At 40.3% G+C, this 23,271-nt stretch overlaps 1 protein-coding gene and 3 long non-coding RNA genes across 7 annotated transcripts in view; 3 read left to right on the forward strand and 1 right to left on the reverse strand.

Annotated features, from left to right (window-relative positions):
• The window catches only part of LOC106729126, a 180,613-nt gene that overhangs the window by 30,283 nt on the left and 127,059 nt on the right, over positions 1-23,271 (forward strand). The window lies entirely within an intron of this gene.
• The window catches only part of FMO1 (flavin containing dimethylaniline monoxygenase 1), a 31,958-nt gene that overhangs the window by 6,378 nt on the left and 2,309 nt on the right, over positions 1-23,271 (reverse strand). For both annotated transcript variants that reach the window (XM_014565469.2, XM_006192066.3), the window contains 4 exons: positions 17,899-18,036; positions 8,945-9,133; positions 5,820-5,982; positions 2,354-2,496 (listed from right to left, as the gene is read on the reverse strand). In XM_014565469.2, coding sequence (XP_014420955.1) covers positions 2,354-2,496; positions 5,820-5,982; positions 8,945-9,133; positions 17,899-18,030 — 627 coding nt within the window. In that variant the 5' untranslated portion in view covers positions 18,031-18,036. The remainder of the gene's footprint in view (positions 1-2,353; positions 2,497-5,819; positions 5,983-8,944; positions 9,134-17,898; positions 18,037-23,271) is intronic.
• LOC116658654 lies at positions 1,397-22,932 on the forward strand. Its single transcript, XR_004313884.1, has 3 exons — positions 1,397-1,554; positions 9,163-9,172; positions 22,920-22,932. It is a non-coding gene; the product is annotated as an uncharacterized LOC116658654 (long non-coding RNA).
• On the forward strand, positions 17,110-17,891 carry LOC116658653. The gene is made up of 3 exons (XR_004313883.1): positions 17,110-17,218; positions 17,334-17,477; positions 17,754-17,891. It is a non-coding gene; the product is annotated as an uncharacterized LOC116658653 (long non-coding RNA).

Genomic DNA, 23,271 nt, shown 5'->3' on the forward strand with positions numbered 1-23,271 from the left:
TGCTATTTTCACGCTTGCAATGATTGATCTAATTACTTACACTTACTCAGTGAACATCTGTTTTCCCCATGACTCCGTGCTCTATGATAACAGAGATCTTATTTGGTTGTTCTGTTCTCCAGTGTATCCCTTGTGCCTGATACAACATTTGGTATAACAGAGGTCAACGACTAATATTTATTTGTTGGTTAAGTGGCTCTCAATGAGTTGCTAGTACAGTTGGAAAGAAAATGTATATTATAAAAGGTAATTAGCAATACTGAGAGTTAAAAATTGCCAATTGAGGAGTGTAAATTACAATTATTATATAAATTCATACCAGTGAGAGATCATTTTGTGTTGGGTTGAGGTGGCTGGGAAATGTAAATGTAAATTGTAAATAGAGAGAAAAGGGCACTGCGGGAGGGAGGGGTAGAGAGAGAACAAAGGGGAAAACAGAGACTTGGGAATTGTAAGGGGCACAGAGCAGACCTGTCAGCCTGCAGTTGATGATCATGTGGGAAAATAGTGGGGGTAGAATTAAAGTGGCAGATTTGGGCCAGGTTATGGCAAGTCCTAAAATGCAGGGCTAATACACCTGCAATTTACTATTATTATTATTATTATTATTATTATTATTATTATTATTATTATTATTATTATTATTTTGGGGAAAGGGGAGTTAGTTTTTACCACGAGTATCATAATGAAAACAAGCTTTTCAGAGGATCTGTTTGTTGATGGTTGGGGGTCTGGATGGATTGTCATGTGTGGGAGAATGGATGGGGTAGGAGTGCAGGGATGCAGGGTGAAATTAGGGGCAGGTGCTTTGAATCAAAGAGACTTGGAAGACTGGCTTTACTACCCGCTAATGGTATGCCTCAAGGCAGGCTAGCTAACCTCTCTAAGTCTCAATTTCTTCATCTGTAGTCAAGGATACTAACAGTACCTACTTCGTGGCTTGTTTTTGATGACTGGTTGAGGTAATGCAGTAAAGCATTTAGTGCAGGGCTTGGCACAGAGTAAGCAAACCCCAGTAAATATGAACTGTTTCTATAATTATTATTAGGAGGGCAATGCAGTAGCCTCAGTGTGAGGTGTTATGCACCTGATAAGGGTGGTGGTAATTAATAAGAAAAGGGAGGAGCAAGAGGGAGATCTTAGCCAGAAAGAATTGCCAGAATTTTCTGACCTATGGGACTGAGTAAGAAACAGACATCCCTTAAAAGAGAACCCTTGTACGCTGTTGGTGGGAATGTAAATTGGTGTGGCCACTATGGAAAACAGTATGGAAGTTCCTCAAAAAACTAAAAATAGGAGGGAGGGAAATAGCTCAGTGGTAGGGTACATGCACGAGGTCCTGGATTCAATCCCCAGTACTTCCATTAAAAAAATAGAATAGAACTTCTGTATGACCCAGCAATTCTACTCCTGGGTATATGTCTGAAAAAAAACAAAAACACTAATTTGAAAAGATACAAGCAGCCCAATGTTCACAGCAGCATTATTTATAATTGCTAAGGTATGGAAGCAGCCTACTTGTCCATCAGGAGATGAATAGATAAGGAAGATGTAGTATATACATACAATGGACTACTACTCAGCCATGAAAAACAAGAAAATCTTGCCATTTGCAGCAGCAAGGATGGACTTCGAGGGCATTATGCCAAGTGAAGTAAGTCAGAGAAAGACAAATACTGTATGATACCACTTTTATGTGGAATCTAAAAAACACAACAAAGTAGTGAATAATAAAAAAAAAGAAGCAGACTCACAGATGCAGAGAACAAACTAGGGGTCACTAGTGGGAAGAGGGAAGGGGGCAGGGGCAATATAGGGTAGGAGAAAAAAGAGTTATTATGAGGTTATATGAAATCATCTGTGTGAAACTTTTGAAAATTGTCAAGTACTATTGAATTTAAAGAATCTTCTATTTGATTAAAAAAATGCCTCCTATAGCTCTTTTTGACTAAGAAAGTGCCAAAAGTAGGAAGTCAGAGAAGTTGGATTCACAGGAAAGATGACACCTGGAATTCACAGGAACATTTATGAACATTCAAGGGAAAAAGTCTTCAAAAAAATCTGTCTCATGTATGTATGTATGTGTGTTGAAGGATTTTTTTTTCCATTCATCATTTACCAGTGGTGTCAAATACTGTTTGCCTGAGGCATGTGTCTTAAGATAAAACTCTTCTGTAAGTAACATCAAGAATGGTACCTTCTGGTGGGGAGGGTATAGCTCAGTGGTAGAGCATGTGCTTAGCATGCATGAGGTCCTGGGTTCAATCCCCAATACCTCCATCCAAAAAAGTAAATAAATACACCTAATTACCAGCCCCCCAAGAATTTAAAAACAAAAACAAAAGAATGGTACCTTCTTTGCCAGATGGCTGGCCTCCACAGCAATGTCTGTGCCAGAATTTCCCATTCCAACCACAAGAACTCTCTTGTCCTTAAATATATCTGGATGTTTATACTGTCGACTATGAAAGTACTGGCCTTTAAAATTATTTATACCTGTGGAAAAAAATAAGAAGTCAAATAGAGAATTTACAATACCAATGAAGAAAACATAGATATTATTCAGTTAATATGATTTAGGTTGTTTTCAATAGCATAATCAATTCTGAGAAAATCTGAAATATGAATACATGATTTTTACAAGAAACAGATACTAGTGAGTGATTATTTATTTAATAAAGTTACTTACTCCATCTCACTAGATAGTGTAACTTACTAGATGATTACTAAGTTAAACCATCATGGCATAAAGACTTATTAAGCTAAAGTGTAAGAAGTCACTACCTTTTAAAGTTTGATGGAAATCAATGGGACAGAAATATTCTATTTGCTAATATTTGATCTACATAGAACTTTTCACAAGCAAAGAGCAACAGCAGAGAAGTTAAAGTTTACTATGTGCCTGCGCCCTATTCTGCAAACTTTTTTTGGATACCTGTTATGTGCCGGGCACTGTACTAGGTAATATGGGAAATCAGAGAAATAAAAACGTGGTTCTATTAGAAAAGATCCTCATGGGTTGGGGCAGTTCACTGACAGTTCACCTCGGTGACGCAGGTAACTCAGGCTGAATTTGCTGAGTCAGTCAGTTGGCTCAGAGAAAAAGGGATTATGTTAGTTATACCGGGATTAGAGATGCTGTTTCAGCAGATAGGCTATCTCAGACAGTTGATGCCAAATCTCATTGAAACATCAAATACTAAGGGAGAATATTGGAAAATACTCTCAAGATTGCATAACACAATCAAAAGCAATACGTGCTGTACAAAGAATCTTTTTTTTTTTTTTTTAAAGTGATAAGACATCTAGATTCTCAGGGGGTAAGTATGGATGCTGTGGCAAGTAGCCTTACCAAAGCCCTGTAGTTTTTTCCTTCACTTTCACCTTAAATCATCAGAAATCTCACCTGAATTCCTGGTAAAACTCAATTACAATCTAGATCATTTAGAATTTAACCATGATGCAACTGAGTTCAAATCCTGACTCAGCTCAGGGACCCAACATAGATACAAGAGCTGCCAACAGGCGAGAGCTGGCCGAGTTTAATGAGAATCATAGAATTATCCCTGAATGTTAGATTATTTTATATCCTCTCTGAATCAGGCTGTTTTGGATCACAAATGGACAAGAAATGAGACTCTGTGGCTGAGTCTTCTATCAGACTAACACTTTCCCCACGTATATTACAGGAGGACGGAGCAAGAACTTTCACTAGGTGAAGTGGTCGTGTTAGTAAACACAGCAGAATGTATATGTTATCTGAATGAATAAAATGAGTTATCTTGGGAAGTTATAGATTTATTCCTGCTGTAATACCTATTGTTTTTACTATGAGTTTTTGGAACATCTTTGGAATTGCCTCTAGAACTCATGACATGCGTTTTTGAGTAACTTCAATGAATTAAATTTTTTGTTAACGGTTAACAACTGCCCTCGGGAGCGCTTACAGACTAAGCAAGTCTGCTATGGGGCAGAGGAAGATGGTGAGATTTGGAGGACTGCATTTCAAGTCTAAAGCCATAAAGTTTTAGTGCTCAGAGACTCCTTAGAAATAATTTATCCAGGGGTTTTAAATGGACAATTGGTAGTGGCTGGTAAGATGGGTATTAAGAAGAATCACGAGTACTGTAGAGCTCTGTTTCCTTGATGTGTGATGTATGCCGTTAGGGAAGGTGGTCCAAACCCCTCAATTTTATAAGAAGAAAAACAGAGGCTTAGAAAAGTTAAGTGGAAAGCCTAAGATCACATAGCTTGTTAATTGTATAGCCTGGAGTCTATACCTCCTAGGTCCCAAGCTCATTTTATTTAAACTGAGCACATTGAGTCCGTTGCTTTCAGGCTATGCTTTATCCTAGTCTGACCTGACTTGAGTGATCTATGGGGGGCAGGTCCAGGATGATTAGAAGTACATGAGTTTGTTGTAAAATGGGTATTGGAATCACTCCGGGTCATATGTAGACTGTGATTCCTCCAATGGACATGTATAAAACTCTTTCATTCCTTCTAAGCAGCTCTGTGTTGTCTCCTCCTCCTTAGTATTCTAGCATCTTGTGCAGTGTACTGTATCTGTCGTGAAATTCTCTGGATTCTTGGAGTGATCCTGTACCAGGCAGTCCTTGCTGGGAGTTTGGAGTAGCTTTCCTGCTCAGGGATTTTCTCCACAGGAAAGAAATGGGTGGGGTGGGAGGAGCTCATTGTTGGATGTGTTCGAGCAGAGGCTGTTGAGTCTCTCTCAGGGATGATGGTGAGTTTCCTGCAACTGGAAGAAGACTGAGCTGTTTCCCAATTCAGTGATTCTGTTCTATGGCAGTTTTCAGCATATGCTTTATCTGAACTTGACCTGACGTGACTAACCTCTGGGGGCCGACAAAGGAGGTGCGTGAGTTTACTGTGAGCTGAGCCTTGGGATTACTACAGGTCATGTTTAAGTGATTCAGAGAAAAATTGCCTAAAATTTTGACTTTTTGAATCCTTTACTGCAGATGAAATAAACCAAACCATTGAATTTACTATTTCCTTTGAGTTGTCATCCAAGTGATAGAATTTTTTAAAGAGAACTTAAAATTTTTTTTTTCCTTTTTTTAAAGTTCTGTTTCCTTTCTTTTCTTTTTTAAAGTTTCTTTTTGGGGTGGGGTAATTAGGTTTATTTATTTGTTTGTTTGTCTTTAGAGGAGGTACTAAGGATTGAACCTAAGACCTCATGCATGTTAAGCATGTACTCTACCACTTGAGCTATACCCTCCCCTAGATTGATATTTGGCACAGATTACCATGAATCATGGCTGCAAAAGCAAGAAAAAGAAACGGAGACCCAAAGATGTCTTAACTTGCTTCCCAAGACTTATCTCCCTGCTGATTATTAACTCAGTGCCGTAAACCTCTGATCTAGCTAATTGCTGTGACTCATAGAAAACAAACGAACAAAAATCAAGTTACCTTTTCCTTTATCCACTAACTGACCTTTGTGGTCTCTAAACTCAGCTTTGGCAATGCCCTACTGCTGAGGCTAGTAACTTGTCTAGCCCTCCCATGTCTTAGAAGACGTTCTGAATGCTACCAGGCACTTATGGAGGGACGTTGAACTTCAGTGAAGCATAAAACTCCTATTAGTTATTCATCCTGCTCTTCAGTACTCATAAGTTGTTTGAAACAAATGAAAGCCCAAAACTGGCCAGATGGTGCTCATTAGAAAAAAATCCCTCTTACTTCAGAACTTTAACTATTTGATGGAGGAATCAATAGGAATTTGTTTCCAGACCAATCCAGTATTAGGATGGCTCCATGAGACAAATTAGGGTCAGTTGCAGAAAAGGCTATACCTGGAAAGCAGTCCAATGGCAAGTATGGGTTAGTGAGATAACCAGTGCAGACCATGACAGCGTCAAAGACGGCTGACTCTTGCTTCCCTTCACGCAGAGTGACTACCTCCCATTGGCCGGTGACAGTAAAATCTGGGCGTTTGGTTACGCTGCAGACTTTAGTCTGAAAAAACAATCATTGACATGATTAATCGTTTTCAAGCTTCCAGTAAGGGCTTGCTGGCTGGTGTGTCAACTGACATTTCAAATGTTCTAGAGCACAGACTAAACATAATAAGCATAACCCTAGGAGTTAAATTGCATTATCAGACTAATCATAATTTCCTGGATGGAAGTATTCTAAGCCTAGAGTTGTAGAGGGGTATTTAAGAGAGGTGGTGAGGTCCAAAAATTTTAAGTGATTTACTCAAATTCTCACAGTAAGTGATAGAAACAAGATTATAACCTAGGTCTTTCTTTGTTTAAAAATTTTTTTTCTATTATGTACAGTTCTCATAGAGCTGTATCTTTTACAACAGTTCCTTTAATAAGAATATGGATAATATGTAAATGAAAATGTAAATTTGGTCCCAAGTATCTTAGCTTATGAAAGGTCTTGAAGAATATGTTGTTGAGGTTTTCCCTGACCCAGAGGACTACTGAAAATTGCTAACTTTATGACTGGATCTTTTTGAGAGTTGTCCATATTTCAAATACAGTTGATCTCTGAACAACATGGGTTTAACTGTGCAGGTCCACTTATATGCAGATTTTTAAAAATAGTAAGTATTACAATACAATAGCATTAATAGCTGGTTCAATCTGTGGATGTGGAACTGTAGATACAGAGGCACCTGGGATGTGGAGTAAATGGGAATTTTCCACTGCACAGAGAGTAGGTGCCCCTAAACCCTTGCTTTGTTCAGGGGTCGGCTGTTGTCCATTTTTGTTCTCACTGAGTACACATATGTCCATGGGTACTAGGTTCTGATTCAGAAAATATCTAAAAGAAATTTACAAGTCAAATTTAAAAGCATAAATGAACCACTGACTGAGAGACTTCGCGGCTTGCTTTCTTTACAGTTTTCAAAGAAGACAGACTTCTCAGGTCCCTCCTAATGGTTCACTGTTTGGTTTATAATATTTGAAATGCTTGTTGGGTTCCACATTTGTAATAGCAATTGTCTTTTTAAAATATACATTTTCCGTTAATTAAAAAGTCCTTTCAAAATAAAATTTATTTTTATCTTGAAAATAATGTGTTCATTGAAAATTTGGAATGTCTAGAAAGGAAGGAAAAGCAAAACCTCTCACAGCTGCTTGTGTGTTCTTTATTAAAACTTTGGTGAATATTTAGGTTTTTTTTTAATAAGTTATTTTAAAACAAGTTTGCACAGGGGGGAGAGTGTAGCTCAAATGGCAGAGTACATGCTTAGCATGCATAAGGTCCTGGATTCAGTACCCAGTACCTCCCTAAAAATAAATAAATAAACCTAATTACCTCCCCCACCAAAAAAAATTTAAACAAACAAACAAACAAACCAGGCTTGCGCAGTGTATAGTAAAGGAAATGCTTCAGATTCAGGAATTCTGATGAATTCAAAATGTTTTTGTGACTATGGTAGTGCATTATTTTTACTGTGTCCCTTGGAAAATAAGGAAGTGATTATGAACTACTCTTTGTAAAACTGGAATACTTTTATGTTTCTTGTTTTATTGAGATATAATTGACATATAGCACTGTATACATTTAAAATGTACAACATGATGATTTGATATATGTATATATTGTAAAATGGTTACTACAATAAGTTAGGTAGCATTCTTCATCTCACATAGTTGCATTTTTTTTTCTTATGATGAGAACTTTTAAGATCCACTCTCTTAGCAGCTTTCAAATACACAATCCAATACTGTTAATTATAGCCGCCATGCTGTACATTACACCCCCAGAACTGATTTATCTTTTAACTGAAAGTTTGGACCTATTGACCACCTTCACTCACTTCCCTCCCCTACACCGCACTCCACCTCTGGCAACCATCAGTCTGATCTCTGTTTCTATGAGTTGTGTGTGTGTGTTTTAGATTCCACACGTAAATAAGATCATAGAGTATTTGTCCTTCTCTGACTTATTTCACTTAGCATAATGCTCTCAAGGTTCATCCATGTATTTGCAAGTGGTAGGAGTTCCTTCTTTATCTTGACTGAATAATATTCCATTGTTTGTCTTTATTCTCTCTCTATCTACTTATCACCTATAATGTTTTCTTTATTTACTTATCCATCAATGGACACTTACGTTGTTTCCAAGTCTTGGCCGTTGTAAATAATGCTGCAATGAACATGGAGGTGTAGATACCTCTTTGAGATAGGGATTTCACCTGGATCAGGAGTACTTTTAAGGTTGTGATATGACTCTTACATGCTACATGTTTTGGTTAATCTTTCCATTCATGTTGCTTTCTTTGTGTAATTCCCCAGGAATTCCTTACCTTCCCCCAACTCTGACAGGAAACCAGGAGAAAGGAAACACATGGATTTTCATGTTTCTTACAGAGGAAGCAAAGAAGGAAAAAAGAAAGGGAAGAAAGAGGATATCTTCGTTTGCCCCGTCCTTCTACCTTCCTCCTGTCTCTGTCCTCTGAAATGGGGAGGGAGGTGGGTATGGCCTATGAGAAGATCCACATTCAAAGATTTTCCTATTCTCGAGGTTAAGCAGAAAAGACTTCCTTCAAATGGTGAGATTCTCTTGTGTATAAGCCAGCACAAACGCCCACTCCTATAAAGGGGCAGTCAAAATAGAGTACCTAGGAGCTGGTAGGAGGTTCTTTATGTCCCTTGGCACTTGGCTCAAACTGAAAATGTGGTTTGACATTTTTTAGGTCCCTTTGAATACTTGGATATAAGCATTGCAAACTGAAAAATTTATACATGTGAGTCCATAGACAAAGTATTCACTTTCACCTCCAGATTTACTTAGGGTGAGTGTAAATACAACAGGAAAAGGAATCCAGCCAGGTGTCATCAGTCTTGCCAGTTCATGATCTCATCTAACAGAGCTTGGGGGCAGGCAACAGAGGGATAATAGGAAATAGGCAGGAAATACTTCCTGACTACCAACTGATGTTTTGTGTCTTTCTTACCTTGAATTGAATGCATTTCAGAAGGTCGAACCGGTTTGCGTACGTTTTGAGATATTCCAGGAACTGAAAATGTGGCACATAGATTGGATAATCTTCTGGGAATGGAAAGTCTGGGTAACAAGACATCTCCTTGCAGCTGTTGGAAACCACAGACTTGTAGAGGCTGGCTCTGCCTTCCTCAATGTCTTCCTGTATAAACAGTGCAGGCACATGAGCAGGTATGCCTGTGTGCATGTGCGTGCACACTCGTGAAATGGATGTTAATTTTTAGACATTTCAAGCATTGACTAAGATTAAGGTGACCCAGATGATTTATGCTACCTGCTACCTTTCTAATGGGATTTGCTATCCTGCACTTACCTGACTGATGATGAACATTGGACCCCACTATAAATATCATGATCAGAATTATAATTTCATTCATTATGCGCTAATAAACAAGCCTGGGAAAACTCACCTGTCCAGATTCATACCAAATCACTGCAAAAGAGAGGAGAACATGTAAATGATACCAGATCCAGGATGTAGTATCTGGATGATAGACTATTGCTAGGCAGTTTGGTTTCACAAGGTGTTGTTGAAAAGATTATGGAGAAGGAAGTTTAGATTATGAAGGATTTTTGTATCTAAAGTTAAGGAATTTGAGTTTCATAGAAAGGTGATGGCAGTCTTTTGAATGTCTTAACATAGAAGTGATTCATATTAAATTTTGGAGAGATAATTCTGGTTCTACAAAAGATGAGTTAGAGGGATCTGGAAAGGGAGGAAAGGAAGCTGCTTAAGAACTTGGAACACAAGTCCACATGATTGCCAATGAGGGCCTGAGCGAAGACAGTGGAAGTTGAAACCAAGAGAGAGAGGATTTGTGAGGCAGCAGTAGGGTAGAATGCATAGGACTGTGAAACTGATTGGATTTAGGGTTTGGAAGAGGAAGCAGGTTGAAGGTTTACAGATTGGACAACTATCAGCATGGCAAAACCCTAACCGATGTCCCACCCCCATTTCAACTTGAATAACTAGCACATAGCCATCTCTCAGACAACTACTACAAGGCTGAACAGTACGAGGTTCACTTATTCTTTTAGGCTTATACACTGCCTCTGTCTTTTGGATGTATTAGGAAGGACTGTTCTAATTTCATGGGAAAGTCCTCAGCATTTTAATATTATTTACCATCTTGGATATGTATAGTTCTTTTTTTCCTGTGAAACAATAATTATTTGTATGAACAAGTAAAAACATGGACATAAACCTGACCTATGGAGAGGACTTTTTGTCCCTCAAGAGGTGTGAATGTAGATCTGCATGAAATATGTAGTGATAACAGAGAATAAAATTATAAACATGTCTTTGTGGTTTGAATTAATGTTACCGATCTCATCAACTGATGAGTTTACTATTCCCTGCTCATCTCTGGCCCCACATCTGACAGTGTCACTTATCCAGAATAAATCTAGAAAACTGGAATCTTGCTGGCTTTGGAGAAAGATGGCTATTTAAATCCTGATCCTTTATTTTATGGGAAGATCAAAGCAGTGCTGTTCAGAGATGTAGTCAGCGGAGTCAAACTGATACGAACTGTTTGCTTCCTATCTATGAAAATATAAGCATAGAAACTGAAAGTGAGCATCTTGAAAATCTTATAGCAATAATTTGACATTGCACAACATCCAGGCATATGGCCTCCTTTATGGTGAATGGGACATAGGTCAGTCTTGGGTTTGTCTCAGTCATGTGATGAGTTGTGTGGGATTTGAACTGTGTACTAGTCGTGTGGGTAGGGCTATATTACAATGTGTGACGTTTTAAGGTTAGTTTGAAGACTTATCTAAAAGTGCATAGAATCTATAACTATTTTCTTTCATTGAAGAATAATTGATATTTGATTATAACTTTACAGAATAAATTATCAGCACTGACTACTGATAAAGAACTGAAGATAAGTTTTAAAAATTCATCACTACTTGCTTCATTTTGGATAGCAGTTAAACAAAAAATATCCCAAGCTTGCTGAGGTTGCTTTAAAATCTTTTTTTCCATTCCATTCAACATACTCTGTGAGCCTCTCTCTACTGTGTGTGCTAGTAAGCGAAACTTAGAAACATAGATATATATTATCTCTTGGGAGGAGTGTGGTCATCCATCGAAACAGATTAGATAAAATGACAAACAAATAGCAGGCTTAATTATCACATTAAAAATCTTAAGTATTAGTCAGCACAATGCATAGTGAAAATGCGCCTACAGGTGTTTAACATGGGAAACTAGCATTGCACATATAATGCTTTGTTTGGCAAAAAGTTACAAGTGTAATAGTGATTCTCTATAGTAATTGCCTTGCACACACTGTCAAAGCACAATGTGTCCACTTTTTTGAATTGTTTTCTTTTATTTCTATGTTTAATGACATTTATTGAAATTTTTTGAATGTCTTTTGACTCTATGTCTATTTTGAATTTATATTTTGATATTTTTCTTTTACTTTCATTTTTCTAATAGTTCATTTTTATTATGTTTAACAAATATAATTGCTTATACTTTCTTGGAAATTAAAACAAACAAGCAAACCTGATTCTTCTTCACAGTATGAGAAACACAGCTCTCTAGATCAGTGTTCCTAAATCTTGTAAAGAGTTGCCTGGGGAATGTTATTAACATGTAGATGCCAATTCAGTAGGTCCAGGTGAGCCTGAGATTCTGTATTTCTAACAAGCTCCCATGAAGATGCTGCTGGGTCATGAATCATGCTTTGAGTTGCAAGGTCTGGGAGCAGTCCTGCCCAATAGGAATGTGATGAGGCCACATTTGTACTATATAAAATTTCTCAGTAGCCACAATAACAAAGTAAAGAGAAAGAGTTGAAATTAATTTTACCAGTATATTTTGTTTAACTCAATATATCCAAAGCTATATAATTTCAAAGTGCAATCAATACAAATATTATTAATAAAATATTAAATTTTTTCTCATATTAAATCTTCTAAATCCAATGTGTAGTTTACACATCTCAATTCAAACGCTAAATTTTCATTGGAAAAAGTAGATTCACACACCATACCGAAATTGTTAACAAAGATAGTTGAAAATTAATAACTGAATCAAGTGTTGGTTTTAAAATTAAAATTAATTAAAACTAAATTAAATTAAAAATTAAGTTTCTTAGTCCTATCAACCACATTCCATAGTTACACGTGGCTGCTGGCTACCTTGTTGGACAACCCAGCTTAAGAACATTCTTAAACTTGAAGCCAAATATTGGAACTAAATTTAGTGTTGGTTTGATGTAATTAAAAGTGATCAAGTTTCCTCTGGGTTATAGGAAAACAGAGAATAGGAACAGCTCTAAAGAGCTGTAATCCTGAGAGGTGAGAGCAAACAGCTAGGGAAGAAACCATAGTGTAAGGAGAAAAACATGACTTGTAAACATTTTGGAGTCAGTTAATGTATAACGAAAGCTCCTATATTTTCCTCTGGCATCTGAGAGCATCACGTTGTAAATAACACTTTGGTAATACTGCCGATTTCTAGTTAACAATAATAAAAGGCTATGTTGGGAATATATACTGTTTAAAAGGGGTAGAGAGATGTGCATAATACCATGTTGTAAAGATTTACACAAAAATAGTTCAAAAAAATTTAAAGCATTTTGTAATGGCATGTTTAAATATCAAAGAGTGATGGGGAACACATTGGAATTGGATAAGCCAGGGAACCATGGGTAACATTAAAACAAATGAACACACAGAGAGAAATAATAATTAAAAAATTAACAACTCTGTTTTGCAAAATTTTGGAAGATAATAAGATGGAAGAAGAAAACGTTTCCAGGAAACACTGATGCCTGTTGTGAAATAATGTATCACAAATGGTGACTGAGGAGAAACTGTAGCTTTGAGTGGAAATTTAACCTTTAGAGTGGAATCTAACACTATTTTTTTGCTCTGTCTCTCTTTCTTCCTACTGATTGTTTCTCTGGGAAAATACAAGGTCTGGAGTGTTTGGGATATATACAGAAAGTATGGTCCATGTCACTTCTGAATGGGTCCTGATTCTGCCCCTCCAGTGTTTGCCTCAGTGAACAATGTGCCCCTGTGATTCGCAGGCCCTGCTGGGACCACTGGCTGCAGGCAGGCACTCTTGGCACTGTCTCTGTGTGTGTCTGCCAAGTGCCCTGGCACTCTGAATGTGGAAGCATGTTCTTCCTGGGGACAGATGAGGGCACTTAGGGGAAAGATTTCTGTCCTACAGGGAAAACTGAATGAGAGGGGAGGAGTGACTGACTGTAAAGAGAGGGAGAAGGATAAGAGCAAGAATGGAGGGGTTTCTGGCTTCCTGGTCTACTTGGTTCTGCAGCACAATGGGAAAGACCCCATCATTCACTAGAACACTTCATGGGATTCCATGAACAGACCAGGATTTGCCTGCCCTTATTCTTGAGCTGTGATACAGAGTCTGGAAATGCATGAAATGTCATTCCTGAGTTCCTGCAGCACAGACCCCAAAGTCAGACAGCCTGGGTTCATATTCAAGCTCTACATTTTTAGCTGGGTAAACTTGGGAATTTTCTTAACCTCTCTGTGTCTCAGTTTCCTCATCTATAAATAGGAATAAAAATAGTACATATGATAAACTGAAATGATAGCTATTTTGCATTTAGAACAGTGCCTGCTAAGTGCTCAATAAATGTTAATTGTTATTTGTATTATTCTACAATTACCAAGGAGATTTACTTTCTCAAGTTTGTGCCCTTCAGAGAGGATTATAGGCAATGAAAAGAAAGCTTTGTCAGCTCAAAGTTCTCTCCTTTCTGATTTAAAAAAAATAGATGTAAAACAATAACAAAAGTCACGTAGGTACATAGAGACATTCTCTTAATGCACAACATTCACACCATTTGTCCTCGAGAACAATTGTTTTCTTTTCTGCTCCTTCGAACAGCCAGAACCCGTTTTACTTTGTCACTGTCTCTCCCTCGTGAGAGTCTGACTCTTACTGAAGGACTGTGTCCTGTTCTCAGATCTACAGCACAGGAGAGCTGTGGAAACCTGAGGAGATTTGGGGAACCCCCAAGAGGGTAGGGACCTGTCAGGTGTATTCCCCTCCAAGATAATAGGAATTCCATAGCTGTTCGTTGAATGTATGAATAAAAAGAAACCTAGCAAGATTACTGAACTATTAGAAATAAGGCTTTTAAGAAGAAGTAAAAAAAAAAAAAATTCTATTAAACACGAAGTAAAATGGCACCCAACTCATTTCAGCTCCCACAAAAATCAGACTTACCAGGCATAAAGATAGCTGAAGAACCCTCAATGACTTAAGGGGTGTAGTATTTCTCTTCATCTTGCCCTCAGTAAATCTAAAAATATGTGGTACATAAGGCTTGTAGTAGGTGCTCAATAAATGTTGAGAAATGAAAGGAGGCATGTGCAGAGGAAAAGACCTTGATGCACATAAGGAAGAAAGTCATTCCAGGGAGGGTTATTGTTTCAGGGATCTGAAGGATGAAGCAGAATGTGTTTCTACCAAGTGCAGTATAATAGCCTCTAGCTGATGTCTGTGGTTGTACATGAGGGCTGTTTCTCAGGTCTCCTTCCTGTACTCAAATTCTCTGAGTAATATTAGTTATGAGTGACAGGACAATTCCTTGCATTTCATTTCTTCACGCTGTTACTCTGTAACTGAGATTATCAACCTGCATCATTACTGTCCTAATCCTCCCTTCCCTCTCAAGAGCCTGAGAGAGCTGGTTTTGGAACAGACGCTCCCCACCTACCTTCTGCAGCCCCTTGAGTTGGTGATCACAAGTGGGTTCTTCACCAGTGTATCCCTTTTCTTTTTAAAGGCTCCCAACCCCTCCACCACCCAGTGAGTGATGGCCTTTCTTTTCCATTGCAATCTTTGTCTGCTTAATTTTTGCTTAAGATTGTGGTCTGGAAGAGACCAGTTATGCCCATGTGAGTGTTGAAGTAAGTGCAGTAGTTTATAATCTCTGTAATTCTGGGACCATCTCCCTATTGGTAAATGGAAACCTTCTCCACATATGTTTTATTGGGTTTCTGCAGTTTGTCCATCTCTGTATTATGGCCCCTTCCACTCAGAACAGGCACCAAGGATCCTCCTTGTTCACTTTCTGGCAAACATGGCCCTTGCCAGAACAGGCTTTCTAATTCTGCAGGTTTTGAATTAGCCACTGCTTTGATTGAAAAAGTATCTCTATCCATCTTTCACGGTGTGTGTGTGTGCATGTGTGTGTGTGTGTGTGTGTGTCTGCGGGGGTAGGAGGGGGAAGGGATGTCTTTAAAAAGACCCAGGAGACTCACAGCTTGTTAGAGCTGGAAGTAAGTCTCCTTCAAGGTCACCTAGTTTAAAGATTTTCAATCAGCCTTCAGAGGAATCTCAGGCTAGTTCAGAGGTGCCTAAAGGGGCCACTGTGTCGAGAGAGGGTTGCTGAATGAAGCCGGGGGCAGTTCCCTGAGACTTCAGCCTCTATTTTCTAAACTGATCCCACGTTCTCATTTCCCATGTGAAGTAACGGGGGCTGAAATGACTTGTTAGTTGAGCACCGTTTTACTTCGGCTCCTGCTGGGTCACCCTGTTTCTCGTCCTTTGGATATCCTACCACATGCCTCACAGGCTTCTCTGGTTTTCTTAATTCTCCACCGCCATTCTCTTCTCGCCCCCAACTCTTTCTTCACCCTCCAGAGATGCCATATTTTCCTGAAAGAATTGATGCCTCCCACGTGCGTGCTCCTGCATCTTCTTTCCCCGACCTCAACATTTCTCTCCCATGTTCACTTCTCCTTCCCCTCCTATCTCTGAGGAAGGTGGGCCTCTCCATCTTTCCAGGGTGAACCCTTCCCTACAATTCCACTCCTTCCTTGTTCTTCCAGGATCTTGTCTCTGTTTGGGCTTGTGTATACAATTGTTTCCTTCCATCCAGATATTTTCTCTTTACTGGTCTTCTTCTCATGCCAACATAACAACAGCAACAGGGAGACATCTTAATTCTGCTTGTCATCCATTGCTTTCTAGACTGAGTATGAACCCCATGCGCAAACATTCAGCCACCCACTTCCCCACCCATTATTTCTCTTACAAATACCACACATACCAATAAGCTATTTTTATTTTCCAAGCATTCCCAGTACTTTTTCTTTACCGTTCCCTCCCTGGTGACTCCCACTCAATCTCTTATGCCTGTTGAAATCCTTCAAAGTCCATCACACACCGTCTCCTCCACAAAGCCTTCTTGGCTTCCTTCAGGTGAACGTGATCCTGACCTCATTTAGACGCCCATAGCACTATATCTGACTTGCCCTTTTCCCATCAGCCAGACAGCTCCCTAGGGCAGGATGACGGCTTCTCATTTTTGTGCCCCCCACAGTGCTTTGTACATAGGTGTCTGGCCCAAGTCACACAGCCAGTTGGGCACAGCTGGATCTAGAACTCATTTGTCTTAAGTTTTAGATCAATACATTTTTGTGTGTTAATAATTAGGTACCTGTGACCTATATAAGGAGCATTTTTGTCTGATATCTCATGGTCTCCAGGCTCACTTTTCGCTTGTACTTTAACCAGATAACTCATTAATTATTCCTGTAATCTGTCTTGTTTTATCTTGCAAACCAGCTTCCAACTCTGAGGGATTTGTCGTGCTTGTCTGGTGTGCTGTGTTAAGAAAGGTTCTGAGGCTGACCAGGGGAAATGTATCATGCTTGGTAAGCAATATCTTCAATGGACATGAGAGGCTATGGCCTGGGTGTCACGTTTCTGCTGTCCTGTTGGAATGTATGTGGTTTGAATCATGGGGACAGATGTTCTTTCCCCTGGGCCCCTTGGGGAGGTCTCTGCATTGATGGTCATGTTTGATGGTTGGACAGATTTCAAGATATGCAGTTCTTCCTCCTGTGCTGGGAGAGCTGTGACTAAACCAGCAACCTTGGCTTCCCTGGAGCTTTGCTCACTGAGTTAGGAAATAATTACTTCATTTCCATTCCAAGTTCCACCCTTCTCTATAATAAAGAAATGCTAGGTCTTTCTCTTGCTCCCTAGGAGCTCTGAGGCCAGGATATCTGACACCTGACTCCTTTTCATCTTCCTGACAGCTTTCTCCTTGGCAGCTTTAAAGCTCACGGGAAGTGTTCTTGCCCACCTGAGAAGAAGGGAGAAGAGGTTTGAGGAGATCTGATGTACATGCTTCCCTGGCTGAGCCATGGGGCCTCCAGGGTTCCAGCAGGGCCCCTGTGATTCCCCTGAGCACCAGGCCAGTGAAGGGTAGGCTTTTGAGTTGCCTCTCCTCCTTCCCCACCCATTTCTGCTCTCCAATCCACACTCTAGCCCTGCCGAGATTTGAGAATATTACTACTTCTTCTTCTTTTTTTTTGCTCAGGTAACAGAAAAAGTCTTCAAACGTTCTTTGCTTCTGATTGTTTTTGGGATTGCCTCAACAGCAAGACCTTGAGTATAGGACTCATTGTGCACCAAGCCCTGTGTCGTTTTACCTCAGATAGAGCAGGGCTGGAAAAAGAAGCAGGTATAAGCAGCCGGGTCTTGCCGGCAGAGACTGAAATTCCTGAGCTGTGTTTCCACCTTTGCCCCCCATGCTGCAGTCTCTTGCTTCAGATCGCCCTGGTTCCCCTCCTCTTCTGCTTGTCCTGGGCTTTCCTGGCCTGTCCCACCCACTCCATCCTCTTCTACCCTTTGTCAGCATCTTTCTTCCTCTTGGCTCTGGATGAAGTTTGCAAGGTGGCTGATGCACCTCCCACCCAAATTCAGGCTGTGCCCTGCTTCTTTCTTTTCTCGTTTTCAGTGGCCCTTCCTGTCCTGCTGTTCAACAGATGTTTCTAGTCCCCCACCATGGGTGCCAGCCCTTGTGGAAGAAATTCAGTCTCTTTTTGGACCAGTCAAACCCTTTTCCAACAGACACACAATGAAGCTGTTGACGCCCCACTTACGGTGAATCTCCACAGCCCCCCAAGGTCGTCGCTCCTTTCGAAGCAGGTGGGCTCCAGCCCTTCCTCCAGACAGCACCGGATGGAGGCCAGGCCACTGACCCCAGCGCCCACAATTGCAACTCTCTTGGCCATGTTCTCCTGTTTGGGGAAAATGAAGCAGAACCTTTTATTCACAAGTGAAAGCCCCACCCCATCCTTGGCTGCTCCAGCAAACCAGGAAAAAGAATTGGAAAGATTAAGGAGTTTGCTCCATTTGAATCCTCTGAGGCTTCTGGTGTTGGGAATGTGAGAAGAGAAATGTTCAGGTCACTGGTTTAACCCTGTGCTTGGTAAGTTTCCACCCCACCTCCCTTGGAGCTGGTGCTAAATGATAGTACGGTTGGTGTCAAGACTGTAGCTTTTGGCAGAGTGGCTGCAATCAGATCCTTTAGTGGACAGAGTCTTGCCCTGTGGCCTGTGCTGCTGCCTCCAGCCTCCCTCCACTGTCCTAGAGTGCCACAGAGCTGCACACCAAGAAAGGATCACTTGTCAAACATGGGTTTTCATAAACACATGAAACTGAAGCTCTCGTTGGTGAGGTGACATGACACAAGGCCACACAGTAGCTAGTGGAGTGGATTTTGGACCAGGAGCCAAGACACTGCAGCCAGCAGTGCCCTGGGCGAGTCCCAGTGCCTGGCCTACCGCCAGGGCCCCAGCTGCCCTGTCCACCCCCCACCGCCCACTGTCAGTGGATGGTCACCAGTGGAGAGAGAGGGGGTGTGGTGGAAAGGTAGGCATGGAGAATCACCCCGTCCCTTCTCCATCAGATTCTGTTTTAACCTATGGAGAACATGGCACTGTCACCACTGGCCCAGGTAAAGGATTGTCCGGCCCCAGGACATGAGTTAACACGAACTTGTAAGAACACTGAGAGGCAATATATTGCATTGGTTAAGTAACCAGGCTCTGGACCAGGTTGCCTGGGTTGAAGCTCAGTTCTGTCAGTTACTGCTCTGTAATCTGGGGCAAATTATTTAACCCAGATTATGCTAACAATGGAGAAAATAGCAGTGATTTTCTTACAGTGTTTTGTGAGAATCGAGTGAGTCTCGATGGACAGTTGGCTTCGAAGTGCTCCTGGCACATAGAAAATGCTCAATAAATAGAAACAATTGCAAGTGTGAAAACATTTCCGCAAACTGACTTCCTCTTCTGCCTTTCCCATCAGTGAGCCTCTGCTCTTTTCATTCCCGCAGCATTTTGGTCAACACATACAGGTTTAACACTATATCATGTGATTTTAGGTGTTGTTCCAAATATTTTTTTGTGACAATTTTCTCTCCCTGAGTTAGCAAGTTTTTAAAGCACATGGGTCACAGAGTAGATGCAAGAAGTACCCCCTACAGACGTTGTTTTCCTGAACACTTGCTGTTTTGTTGTTTCACAGATGAACTCTCTTCACACAACTGAACATGCAGCTTTTGTTTTTTTGGGATTGGGAAACTGAGAGAAGTAATTCCACGCTAGTGATTTCTTTGTGCTGTGGCCCCAGCGTCGACGGCTGCACTTGCAACATAATGTAACTGATGATCAATAAATATTTCTTAAATGAAATGAAAGGGCCCAATTTTTTCAGGTGTCGTGTAAAATTGTTGGGAGCTGCTTGCTTCCCTACAGGAACTGGATCTGATTTACTGGGGGAAGAACCAGTAGATTCCCTTTAGGGCAAGTCATGCCCTAGATCCTAGTGTGACTGCGCTGGACTCAACTGTGCCAAAGAGGGTATCTGTACTGACACTTACCCCAGAGGCCTGAGTCGGTACTGTAAATATTTGCGTTTAAATATTTGAGGAATCGTCGCGGACAGAAAGATTCTAATTATGGCCAATGGTAGAATCACAGATGTTAGATGGAGGCAAATTTAGGTCAATATTCACACTGCAGTATTTCAAGCTCTGATATTTACTTTGTTTAGGCAGAGTCTATATGATGATTTTTTGTTTGTTTGCTTGAGATTTTGTAAGTAGGAAATTAATAGGTCAGGTAGAGGGTGGATTCAAATGCCCTGTAGGGTCCTGTCAACTCAGAGTCTATGATTTGTTCTCTGATTAGTTTAGTCTTCAAAACTCAACAAGGGGCCTCTATGTTGCTCAGCCCTAGGCAAGGTGTCCGGGGTACAAGTGATGAATGGGCATGGTGCCTTCTTTATAGCACCTATCATTCTGGTGGGAAGTTAAGATTCGAAAATAAATACAATGTCTGTGTCACAGTGCCAACACAGAGATATATCTCATGTACACATTGCAACAAGAGCATGAACAAAGAGGTGCTAATTCTGACTTAATTCTCTGGTAGTAGGAAGGCAACATAGAGGAATACTATTGGCCCCAGGCTTTGAAGGATGAAAAGAAGTCCCAGGGCAGAGGAGTGGAGGAAGGGCACTCCAGAGACAGGGAGCAGTGAGAGCAGGGGCTAGGGGTGGTCCCTAGAGGCATCCACGGCTCCTTGACTCCATGAAGAGCTTGCTATTCTCTTGACTCCTACAGGAAACAGCGTGTTCCCCACACAAGGGTCCTCCCTTGATCGTATGTGTCAGTCTTCTTTCTGCATCAGGCTAGATGTGTCCCCAGGCCATTTTCTTTGACTTGTCTCTTGTTTTCTCATGGCTCCTAGCCGCACGCTTGGTCTATACAAGTAGCTGCATAAATATTTGGCAATGAGTTGATTTCCTGATGGGTACAATGAATTAATTCATCACCTTATATCTTTTTAATTAAAAAAAATAATTGCGCAAATATCTTCAGAGAGCTAATATTCTGGGTCAGAAATCCTTCCTCAAAATGACTTTCTATCAAATGTACAATAAATAGGAATCCTCTCCGCAGGTCACCACTGTTACTCGGCATGGGCCAGAAGTAGCCAGCCTTCTCTGAGCAGTGAACCTCCCTGGGGCTTTTCATGGGACAGGAGGGAGGTCGTGAGTCAGAGACCTGGGTCTGAAGTTCAGTGTTGGCTAATGACCAGCAGTACGACTTTACCCAAGTAATTTGCTTCTGTGTCTGTTTCCTTCTCTCTAAAACGAAGCTAGAAGTAGAACCTGTCGTAAGAATGAATCAACTAATGTATAAAAAGCATTCAGCGCAGTACTTGGGACATTCTCGTCTCCGAATAAATGTTGCTATGTTATTTTTACAACTCCAGGAGAGTTTCCTTTAACTGATATTTTTGTGGCTATCTGCCTTAACAATTTTGGGTTTATTTATTTGGAACCAGAGTCATTGGGGGCAACTAGAAATGTATATCTAAATGTTGTCTTCTAGGAGGTGAAGGAAATGAGTGGGGAAATGGAAGAATGATGGTGAGACAAAGGGAAGGAGAGGGGAAAAAAAGAAAAAATAGGTTTCAAAGTCAACTTTCAGGGCTTTTTCTTTAAGTTTTTGTTTCAGATCTGCTTAGTGTGTCAACATAGTCTCATTTGAATGGATCCCATGTTCGGAAAAACAGACATGAGAATGAGCCCATAAGCATTCAAGGTAAATACTGCCTTCACATGCTGGTAAAAATTAATGCTTCCGACCACTCACTCAAGTTAAAAATTGCTTTTTAGAAAAAGTGTCTGCTTTTTTATTAAACTAAAAATCATTTCTACTCAGTGAAATGCTGTACTTTTAGACAGAGTGGTTGATAACATGGTAGGAAATTTTATTAGGGTGAAAAGTACACTATTGCCACTGGTTATTGGAGTGCTGTTTCATATGCTAATGCAAACTAATATTAAAAATGCTATTATTCCTTATGTAAATATTCAGTAAAAATCTGGCCATTCCTTTGTTGAAGGTTTTAAAAGGAATGTATTATTATTATTATTTTAATGAAGAAGACCTCAAAGCTGACTAAATATGAAAGAAATAAGTAATAAAAATTTAAAAATGATTAAATTGGTAAAGTGTCACTGGATGAAAGTGAATTTAAAAAAAAAATCAAGCAAAATAGCTTAAGCAATAGCAAATTGCTAAATGAGCTGGGAAATCACTGTTGGTTGCATGAAAGTTACCAATTTTTAACCATGGGGTTATAAACGATTATTCTTTTCCTGGGCATTTCGTAGTGCTGCCTCTGCTTCAAAGAAGTAAGATACAAATACAAAAAGTACTAAAGTAAGATTGAGCACCCACTTTAGTTTATGAGAATGATATGGGGGTAAGAACTTGAGACTAGGGCTGTCATTCCCCAAATTGTGTGTAGAGGCACTGAGTTACTTTAAAAATTTGAGGAAAGCACAGTGTGTTTTCTCTTGAACACTGAACAAAGTATGAGTTTGAGGCAGTACCCAGTTTTAATATCACTTGGGGCTGTGTTCCATTTGATGATGTCACATCTTTGTAAAGCTGGGTTTTTGGCAGTTGCAATGTTCAAAAGCAAGTCGTGCACAAAACTTAATAGAGGTAGAACAGGAAATGAAGGGACTATGTCCGATCTGATTCCAAGGGTTGAGAAGTGCCGTGCCCAGCAGGCACATAAACCACCTCATTAAGTAATTTTGGATTATTCAAGAATGAAATAAAAATATCATTTTTCTTTCCACTTGTGTATTTTTTTTCAGACAACTATGAAGTTGCCTGAAAAAAAGAACAAAAATACAAATACAAGGAACAGAACAAAAATACAAATACAAAGAAGGGACTTGCTTATATCAGGTTGTTTGAACCTGACTACTTAATAAGAGAAACTAGAGCCTGGGGGGGGGGGCCTGTGAAAGATTCACACACTAAAGGGCCTTTTGAACCTAGGCAGTTTGGGAGCCTCTGGGTTAGAGTTAGGAGACCTTATCTACTGGTATCAGGAAAATGCAAATTATCCTACGTCTGAGCCTAGCAGTGTATTAGTTAACCAGTGTGACTCACCTGTGTACTTCCTAGGAAGCCATCTTCATTAGCAGGGTCAGACTAGTACCTAGCCCTTTATATGTAAATTACCCATCCCTCTCTCTCTCTCTCTACCTTTTTCTCGCTCTCTGTTTCTCTGTCTCTCACACACAGACACAGACACACACACCTTCTTAGCACACAGGTACTGGCCCACACCACACAACGACACCATATCCTTAAGTGGGCTGTGCGTTTCAGGAGTAGCAGAAGTAGTAGATTTGTTGGATGGCAACTAGGGGTGAGTGAGGGTGCCCACTTAGCCCCTGGGGACGAAAGAGCACAAACTTTGTAAGAAATCTGTGCTTAGAGCAGGACCATGCCCTGGGATTTCTATCCTCCAGCAGCAATTGCCCACCTCCTCAAGCCTATTCCTGAGTAAAACCACCTGATAAGAAAAATTCTGCCAGGCTCTAAACTCACCATGCCAGTTACAAGGCTATGGGTGTTCCCTAGGCTGGAGAGG

This window comes from Camelus ferus, chromosome 21 (genome assembly GCF_009834535.1).
Source record: "Camelus ferus isolate YT-003-E chromosome 21, BCGSAC_Cfer_1.0, whole genome shotgun sequence".
NCBI lineage: Eukaryota > Metazoa > Chordata > Mammalia > Artiodactyla > Camelidae > Camelus > Camelus ferus.